The 10,410-nt window shown below is 43.0% G+C and overlaps 1 protein-coding gene across 1 annotated transcript; it reads right to left on the bottom strand.

The window, feature by feature from the left end:
• Positions 1-2,952: 2,952 nt before the first annotated feature.
• On the bottom strand, positions 2,953-6,300 carry dusp1 (dual specificity phosphatase 1). Its single transcript, XM_082510299.1, has 4 exons — positions 5,585-6,300; positions 5,209-5,354; positions 4,870-5,089; positions 2,953-4,198 (listed from the first exon to the last, which is right to left on the bottom strand). The coding sequence occupies exons 1-4, from the start codon at positions 5,991-5,993 to the stop codon at positions 3,843-3,845; spliced, it is 1,131 nt and encodes a 376-aa protein (XP_082366425.1). The 5' UTR covers positions 5,994-6,300; the 3' UTR covers positions 2,953-3,842.
• Between the last annotated feature and the right edge of the window lie 4,110 nt (positions 6,301-10,410).

Genomic DNA, 10,410 nt, shown 5'->3' with positions numbered 1-10,410 from the left:
GATTTGGGGAAACCTGCAGTCAGCGGAGACTGAAGAAGTCACTTGGATAAGTGACGAAACGTTTCTCCCACAAAACGTTACGTCCAGATGAACAGAATCAACTTTTGGAGATTTACTTACCTGCATGATTGAGCATGCATCAAGACGATACTTGACTGAATTTAAAGGTTTGTATGATAAGACATTAACCAATAGGTTACTCACTCGGATAGGCTTTCTGCAAAGACTTCACTGTCATTTATTAAAGGTATGAATACACTCATACGCTCTCAAGTGGTGTGGAAGCAACAGTCAAGTCTCACTGATGTGATCTGCTCTGACTGATGTAATAGGGAGGGCTGGGATTCTGTGTCTTCTTGAACATGGCAGCTGTGTCTGACAAATTACATAACTACTTTTTTCTCTTTTTTTCTTGGGATTGTGATCATTAAAACGACTTTGAAGGTGAGTCAGAGCCCAGCTGCTAAATGGGAGAGTCAACTGGCAAGTTAGTGGAAATGGCAAATGACGTTATGGCCGGTTCTGTCCGACTGATGCCGAGCTAAAACCAGAGGGTGTGAAAAGACAATGAAGACGATAGTCAAGGTGGCGCTTTCTATTCTTATACGAATTGTGTCGTTTTGAAAGCTCTTTTAAATTGTCTCGCTCTCACATTTGAATCATCGCTCTCACCCACACTCAAAAGTCACAGCGCTTTAATGTCCCTGACCTTGCAGTTGACTGGGGCCTTGCTTCCCCCACTCTCCAGAGATCTGCATCAGATCACACACAACGACTCACACACATGCAAAAATACACGCTCCTGCCTTCCTCCCACATTACAACGGCAACTCTAACGATGCAAAAGCGGGGGGTGGGGGGCTTGTTGGAGGAGATGTGCGTGTGTGTGTGTGGTGTGGAGGTGATTGTGGGAATGGGGGGAGAGGGCAGGGGGCTCACATATGTCTCCCCCCTCTCAAAAAAAACCCCAACGCTTTCCTGATGGTGGTGGTGTGGTAATGAATGAGCCTTTGATCGCAGAGCCATCACGTCACTGGTAATGGTTGTTGTCAGAGACTACATTTGCATTGCTGTTAGATAAGACATCAGTGCACACTCCCCCGAAACCTGGGCTTCAATGAATACAGACAGTGAGTTTGTATCGAAGGCTTCAGGGGGCTCGTCGTTATCGTCATCATCACCATCACCATCATCACCTCCACAGGAAGTTTGTCTCCTTTTTCTCACACCCCAGCCGTGGGTTACAGCCAATGTTTTGGCTAATTTGCAAACCAAACATATTCCTTTCCCTTTCATGGCTATCTTAGTCCCCACCTCCTCATTTGAGTTTGAGGCAGGGGATACAAGGGCTGTGCTTGACTGAGCCCTGAATGCTCTTTAGTTGTCACACTTTTCCCAAACGCCTTGCAGCTGCTCCTATTGTGGCAGCAGAGGGAGGTGCTCCTTAGCTGATTCTTTGAGCCTCCTGCTGTTGCCCCGGCCTCAGAGGGGTTCATAGACGGGGAGCGTGGCCTGAACAATGGCTGACGCCATGACATCATGCTTCTTATTTTGGTCGAATCCTTATGCAGATATAAGATAGAGGATTCCATCACATGGAACAAAACAGGGAAGGGTGGTAGAAAAATAATTTGAACACGGCAGTTGACCACTTCCCATCAGCTTTGTTTAGGTGGAATATAAATGTTCCTCTTCTACTGTTCTTTTCATCCAAAATAAAGTAGTTTCACACTATGAAAAACAAACTTATGTACAGCTAAAAAAGTCACTTTATAATGACACTTTTTATTTTAGGTTAGGTTTATTAACGCAAAGATATTTAACTCTTGATTTGTTGAAATTTTAATGGACTAAATGATTTGAGAGAAATAAATGAAAACGATAACACACAAACACACGTGTAGAGTTTGATTTTCTAGAATGGGAAACTGGCTCTTTCATACATAAGCAAACATGTTTATAAATGAGTTATAGAGTCATTGGATACTTTATGAGGTACACACTGCTAGTAGTGGGTTTGACATCCTTTTTGTCTTCAGAACTGCCTTCATTTTTCTTGGCATAGATTTATCAAAGTGCAGGAAGCATTCCTCTGAGATTTTGCTCCATACAGGCATGATAGCATCACACAGTTTGTATCTATGATACAAATCTCTTGTTCCACCATCATTCCAAAGGTGCTTTATTGGACTCTGTGAATGTGGAGGGCATTTGAGTGCAGTAAACTCTGTGTCATGAGTTGAACTTGTTTACATGGCTGTAGAAGCCATCAGAAGATGTGTGGATGGCTCCCTGTATAGATAGTCATAACCCGTTGCCTACTGGTGGTGGTCAGAGGGCCCGGTGGCGCCAGTGTCCGGCAGCCTCGCCTCTGTCAGTGCGCCCCAGGGTGGCTGTGGCTACAATGTAGCTTGCCATCACCAGTGTGTGAATGGGTGGATGACAGGTTGTGTAAAGTGCTTTGGGGTCCTTAGGGACTAGAAAAGCGCTATACAAATACAGGCCATTTATAACCATAAATAACTAAAAAAATAGGGATTTTAAATAATATGATGAAAAGGTTTTGTCAGAGGGCCAAAGATGAGTGCACTGTGATCATTATGGGATGGGGATGGTCAGTAGGTAGGCTGGGAGCCCAAAGTGGGCCGAGAAAATCTCTGCAACACCCCGAAACCACCAAGGCAGGATGGATCCATGTCTTCATGTTGTTTACTACCAACTGAGTTGCTGCCATGTGTTTAGCTGATGAGATATTTGCATTAGGCAGTTCAGGTGTACATAACATAGAGGCCGGGGAGTGTGTATTTTTCTGTTGAATTGATATTCCCTGCGTTAGTGACCTGGAAATCTTTGATTATTGTTATGATTCACATTATGGAAGAGATGAGTGTTAAATGGTGGTGTGTGTGGGGGAGGGGGGGGGGGGGGAGAAAATGCAACACTGCAACCATGTTTAAAAAAAGTCAAATGAGATTTATTCATTTGTATAAAAACAACATTAAAACAAACATTTCCAAAAATAGATAGAGATATATTACTTTAGTTAATAAATACGTCATAATGCAGTCAAAGAGGACTATGTGGCCCCATTTTAGTAGTCTTACGGGGCTCCGTCCATCTTCGTGCTGCAGCACACAGTACACATACATGAGGTATTTCACGGTCAGCTTCCCCAAAATGTCAGGATCGCCATGGCTTCATGATGTCTCGTGAGGCAAGTATTTGCATTTGAAACGGCCCCCTGTTCAACTCTAAATCTAACTATGAAGATTTCTGGCACATCTACTCCTAGAAAGAAGGGGATACATTCATTGTTCAAAGGAAGGAGAGACTTCCATGCCATGTTGGGGAGTAGATCAATATTGCTTTCTTTGACCAGTATAGAAAGCAAATGAACATATGAGAGGGTAAATGAACATTCCTGAGACAACTGTTACAGCCCTCTGTCTCTTAATGATTATGATTATCAGAAGCAGTTGCCTCATGGAGGAGAAAAAAAAAAGGACTTCCCATATAAGACTAAACACAACTATCCTGTCAGTTGTTTCCCCAAGTAATTCAGGTTAAAAAGTGTGGTTAATTTTCACATTTCTCAGTTTAAACATCAATACTCAAATGGTGGTTCTCAAACATCCCTTTGAAATGATGAAAAGCCAGGCTACAGAGATTTGACCAGCAGATCACATAGCCAAATGATCTGACCCTGAAAACAATAGGTGCCCATTCTGTAAGGCGATACCAGCATCACCATAAATGGATAATAATCAGAAGCGCAGTTTTGTGAAGTCACGCTCGAGTTGCCGTTCAAGTCCAAACAAAGTGTCTGCTGACAAACCCTTTCTTCAGCAGCTGGGAGACGTGGTGATGGGACTGTGGAGGAATGAGAGCTGACCGGCAGAAGTGTGCACGGGGATGGAGACGGGGAAGTTGAATACTGTGCTGCTGCCGCCGATAGCTGGACTGCCAGCCTCTGACGAGCACGTCGACGAGGCCAGGACCTGGGACTCGAACTGCAGGAGCTGACCCATGAAGCTGAAGTTTGGGGAGATGATGCTGCGGCGCTGCTTGACAAACTCAAAGGCCTCGTCCAGCTTCACGCGGTTGGTCCGCATGAGGTAGGCGAGGCAAATGGTGGCGGAGCGGGAGATGCCGGCTTGACAGTGAACAAACACCCGGCCTCCTTTGTTTCTCACAGAGTCTGAAGATGAGAAAGAGAAAGGGAAAGAAAAGTTAGTGGAGTGTAAACACCTGCGAGGTTGTATCAGGGCTGAACTCCTGGCTGTGACAGGAAACCACAAGCACCAAAGTCTTTGCAACACTTTGATATTCTATTAAAATTTGCCAGTGCTCATTACGACACAGGAACACAATAAATGGCGGAGCAGGGTGCGAGCCAGTGGGGGCCGCTACCAAAGGAGGCAGACTGAATGCACAAAAGAAGGGGGATAAACCCCTGCTGGCTGTATTGATCTGGGAGGAAAACTGACATTGAGTGAGGAGAAACTGCCTTTTGTTTGGCCAGAACAAAGAGCAGTGTGGAGGGAGCTATTCAAGCAGCCAGTCTACCCACCACAAACTAGCTTGGAGCTGCTGCTTCGCAATTGATCAAAAAAAAAAAAAAAAAAAAAAAAAAAAGGAGGGGGGGCATCCTATTTTCTATGGCTGGGAGGTGGCAATGATGTAACCGCATTGTGCCTGAGCAGGGAGCCTGTGCCGAGCCAGCTGGTCGATTTTGGAGGGAACTTTTTTTTTTTTTAAATCTGGGGGAAGGGGTTTGGTGCTTGTGTTTCTCCTCATCAACAACTATGCTAGGTGCTTTGATTTAGCAGAAAGGGCGTGCGAAGAGAGTAAACGTGATGATGTACTCACCGATAAATTCGATCGCCTCATTGAAAAAGGAGCTGATATCAGCTTTGTGGTTGTCCTCGACAGGGATGCTCTTGTAGAGGAAGGAGTCCTCAAAGTGGTTGGGGCAGTTGGCAGACACATTGATTAGAGCGGTGATGCCAAGCATGTCCAGCATGTCTTTTCTAGAGGCATGGTAAGCACTACCAAGGTAAAGGAAAGGCAAGATCTCCACTGGACCGCCCTAGACAACCACAACAAAAACAAAAAATCAGTCATAAATATAAAAGTCCAACAGACAGAAAGTGACAGAAACTGGGATTATTTTTGCTTTTTAATCTTTGACTACAATAAAATACCAACCTGGTCATATAGCGGTGTATTGCAAGGGCTACTGTTGGTACCAGCACTGTCAGGATGGTTGGAGCTTAGAGGCAAACTAAGTCCCTGTGGAGGGGAGGGTTTGGTACACATTTCTGGATACTCTGTAGAAAATGTTTCAAATCCGCCTAAAAAGGACAGAAAAGAAACCACCAAGGTTAGATCACACATCTCAACAAAGACGTTTTTAAATACAGCTCTCCAAAAAGGTGACAGCTGCTCATGGTGCTATTTTGGAACATCGTTTACTCCAAGCACCAGCTGTTATGGTGACAGGTGTAATCGTCATTTATTGACCTCGTTGTCAGGAAACAGTAAAACAACTCTTTAAACTACTTAAAACTCGGAGTTTTCTTACCTTTCAGAATAAAAACACTGGCACCGCAGGCGTGACGACACAGGGCTGTAGCAGCAAGCATCATTGTGCCGTCTTTCTTCACTTGGCTTAAGTCCAAACTGCGATCGTCGAGCAGTACCACGGACTGGTACTCCCCGGAAAGGAGCCGGTTCCTGATATCCTCGTTGGGGACGATGTGTTCAAGTCCCAGACCGCCCCTGGCCCTCCTGCGCACTATGGTGCTGAAGCGCACGTTGGTGGAGCCCGAAATGTGAGAGGAGTTGAAGGATAGAAAAGAGCGACAGTCCAGCACTAGGCAGCCCAGGACTTCACCCTCCAGCAAACCACGGAGGGAAGCGCAGTCGATAGTGGGAACCTCCATTATGACCATAGTAGTACGGCGGGGGAGAAATGTTAAATCCAAAAACATAAAGTTACGACGGAAGACAAAACTTAGGTTTGAGCCGACTTGACAAACGTTGTTCGTCCAAGTGTTATTTGAAGCGCGGAGTCCTTTGTTCCGGTTAGCTTGTTTAAAAAGAAAAAATCAAAAACATGAAAAAGTTTTAAGACGATCTTAAAACTGGTCCTTTCTTCTTCTTTAGAGTAGCCTATTCGGCAGCCCCGGACTTTTATTTGTCTTCTTAAGTTAAAAAAAAAAAATTAAATGTTATAGTGAGCGCGTCTGCTTGCGAGTGCCTTTCAGCCCGCTTTTATAAACCCGTGGTTGTGAATGAGAGCTCAATGACGTCAAGGGGACCGCCCTCTTGGATGTCTGCCAATTCTGCGAACGTCATCGCCGACCGTACCGCGTGCACGAGAGAAAAAGAAGGCTCGCGCACAAGCAGGACATTTCTGTACATGCGTCCTGCACGTACGCGGGCACGCGATGTTGACCAACTTTAATCATTAGCGGCTAATGTGTTTTCTTTCTTCAGTGTGTCAACGTTAAACTGTTATAAAGCTATTCTACTTTAATACATTAGGCTGCTAATTCACCAAATTAAAAGTACAATCAACACCAATTTACAGCCTTCTAAGTGTTTACACATCTATTTGTCCTATGCAGTAATTTATAATAGGTGCTTTATGATTGTTTATTTCAGTGCACGCTGCCAGTGTCTTAAAGGTTTTTAATTGTTTAATTCTGGTTCATGTAAAGTCCTAATTTGAAGATCTGCATGTCAGGAAAAAGAGGAATTTGCCAAACCTTTCCATGATGTTAGTGCTTAATTAGATTTTAAATTCGCCTCTTCATCTGAGAGTTGACAAATAACAAGATAATAAATAGATATCTGCCACGGGTGCCATAAAAGTTTACACATTGTTTTTATTAGTCAGCGGTACATAGTGTTCAATGCCCCGAGAGCAACGGCTAACCATAAAAGTTAATCACTATATAGAAATCTGAAGTCCAGTAAATTTCCACATGCTTAGAAACAAAACAGTGGATTGCCAGGAAGGCAACAGCAGATGGAGATCTCTTGACCAGCTACTTTTGTTTCATCCGTGATCTAACTGGAAAAGATGGGTGACATGATGAACTGTTTAAGTCAAAATGAGAGTATGTTTTTAAAAAAACAAAACAAACAAAAAGCTCTGGGAAACCCTTTTCATTTGTTGTTGTGGTTTGCTGACTCAGTACGGACAACACTTCTCTTTCATAATAAGGAAGCTGGAAGATCACTGTTGTTAGAGACCGTGTGTCTGTTGACTAGCCCTACTGTCTTGAAACTGAACAGCAGACACACGTCACGGTTGTTTGGTTGTGAAACAAACATTTACCAAGCAGAGGTGAACGTGTGATATTACAACACTGGACTTTAGGATACCATAACAGTCGCTTATTAAAAAAATTAGGTCACCTAACATATTTACATTTTTTCTTTAATTGTCACACTGTTTTATCAAATAGGTCATGATGTCATTATGACTTTAACCTGACTAAGTGTGGACTTTCAGGCTTGGTGAGTTCACACCTGTCCTGTTCCTGAGCGTCTCTTTGACTTCAAGCAAGGAGGGGTGAAAAAATGAATTTGTTATCTAAGAACGGAAGGAGGCAGAGGAAGGTAACCAGTCACGGTTGAGTGCAGAAAAACTCTCCAGCCGGTTTAACCTCACACTCATGTGAGATGAGTCACATCTCACACGAGTGTGAGCCTGTGAGGAGCTTGCAACAAAGCAGGAATGTTACACACAACACAAGGACGTAGGGTCAAACAGTCTCCAAAAACAGTCTGTACCCAAACATTTTGTCCTTGCAGCAAATCCGCCTTCCTTCCACTTATGAAGCAACAGGCGTTATAGTTAAGGCAGAAACGGGACACCTGACTAAGAGGTTAAGACAGACAGCCAGAACAAAACAAAAGCAACCCTGTGAATCAGTTTTGTACTTTCTTGAAGTAAGAGGTGCCCCCCCCCCCCCCCCCCCCCAAAAAAAAAACAACAACCAAAAAACCCCCAAAAAGCAAAACACACCATCACTTATATCTGGTGTGATACTGGCTTACAAAATATTCTCGGATATTAATTCAAGTTTTACTGGCAAAAGCCAAGTATCATATTTCACCATCTGCAACAGTGAAGCTGGTATAGTTTTCTCCTTTTGAAGCTGCATGAGTGGCTGTATTATGCGTCATCACTGCAAAACGAGACCCAAAGGATACAGTGGGAAATACTACAAAGTCAGGTGTTTTTTTTATGTATGTCAGGATGTGAATGTTTTTCTTTTTTTGCCTTTTGTGTTGCAGCCATGCTAGATCAGGAAATGAAGCGTGGGTGTGGTTGTCACTTGGGTACAAAGTAAAGATATTCAGTTAGGGGATGAATAAGAGCCCATGACTCAGGGGACCTTTGAACAAGTAGCTGAGATTGAAACAGAAACCAGGAGATGATGGGTTTAGGACTGGTGTGAATATGCCTAATTTCTCTGCGGTCATCATGACCAGAAAGCTGGACTTTGCTGTGAGCACGGCTTGATGTATGTGTGAAACTGAATATTAAAAGTGAGCACTGTAAGTAGTTGAAACCATTGCTTTGTTTTCATTCCCATAATAACAGCCTGTAACCAACCAGCGTTCCCATGCAGAAAGGGAAGTGAAACAGAGGATGACAAAGTGGCATTTCCTGTGGTCAGACCGCTCTGTCACTTGCTGACATCTGTGCCTGATTACTGTCATTGTCACTACGGGCTGCACTGAGACATCACTGGGAAAACACAGGGCCTATCCTGTCTTCTAGTGTCTCAACAACAGACCACTTTTCTTTAAGCCAAAAATATTCTGTTTCTTGATATGAGAGTATATGTGTGTGTGTTAAGGAAAGAAAACGAAAATACCTACAGTGGAAAAAACGTTAACTGATAGATTTGATGGATTTTTGGTAGGAGAGCAGCAGATGCATTTCTCAACCATACCAGCCTGACGTATAGGTCTCAGTTTCAGTTTTGTGGTGTTATTTTAGTCCCCTAGAAATTTGTACATGATCGCAATGGATGTGAACCAAACTCATAAGTAATGTTACTGTAAAAACTCACATATTCTCCATTCATTTGTCAGACTTGGAAAAGCTTAGCCGAGGGCTGTTTTGCTTGAAAAATCTATTTTTACTACACATCAGCTGATTTTCTTTCATGGTGACCTTTTTTTCATTTTTGCACGTGAAGGGTAATCTGTGTTGGTCAGATAATGTGCAGGCTTTTGTTTACTTGCCAAAAGGCACAGCTGATGTACTTGGAGTCAACGTGGGAGATTAGATGTTAGCACAGTAATACCTCTATTAGTTTTATTAGAATGGCAATATGATTTATATCACATAGACGCCTCGAGCAAAGTAGTAGTTAACACATGCTGCTTGGCAAGCGTAAAGGTTGTTGATTTGATTCCAGCTAAAGACATAAAACCCTCTCTGGATTGCGTCAAGAAGAGCATCTGATGTAAAACTGCCAGATCAAATGTGCGTAGTTACTCGCCATGGCGGGAGGGGGGGGGGGGGGGGAGAAGGGCAAAGTGTCTTACTTACTTTTAGAAGTAAGAACAACATGAATAACAGTAATGATAAAAACCCATGTTCTTTTATTAAATAACACCTTTCTTTAAAACAATCTATTGTTTGGACTCCTAAAAAGTTACTCAAAACTACCTTTACCTGTCATATGTACAATTGCATAATAGTTTTCTATTCATAATTTATGGACTGGTACTTTTAAAACACTTTTCTACTCAAGTTTAGCACTACAAGCACTTCCTAGTCTCACTCACCAAATCACATTCATACAGCTGTTGTTTCAGCATTCACACACACACACACACACACACACACACACACACACACACACACACACACACACACACACACACACACAATGCATTGGGGGCGTCTTGGTGTTGTGGATCTTGCCCAAGGATTCTTTCATAAGGATACTTTGAGAATGTAGGGATTCATCCACCAACCTTCTGATAGAGTCCTCCTTAGATACAGCCACTGAGGTGGCAGAGTTTTATGTTTATAAATTTTCATTTCTTGGTAAGAAGGAGTTGTTAGCATTATTTTAAAAAAAGGGGAAGAGAACCTTTTCCTCTATGGCAATTTGGCAAAGGTGGTAGAGCTGGTTGGCCACTAATCAGAAGGTTGGTGGGTTAATTCCTGGCTTGCTATGTTCTCATGATGACATAATGCTTGTATGAATTTGTATATTGAGGCATGTTGTAAGAAAATGAGCAGAAAAGTGCTACACAAGTATCAGTGCAGACCAACTGGGAAAATCAAAGAATGAACTAAAGTTTTATTGGGCAAGATGCTGAACCCTGAGTTACCCACAATTCATCCATCACTGCAGTGAGGGTGTA

Source organism: Aulonocara stuartgranti (assembly GCF_965226115.1).
Source record: "Aulonocara stuartgranti genome assembly, chromosome: 2".
NCBI classification, from domain to species: Eukaryota; Metazoa; Chordata; class Actinopteri; order Cichliformes; family Cichlidae; genus Aulonocara; species Aulonocara stuartgranti.
Note: the sequence above shows the minus strand (reverse complement) of the source record. Positions and strands in the feature narration are given on the sequence as shown.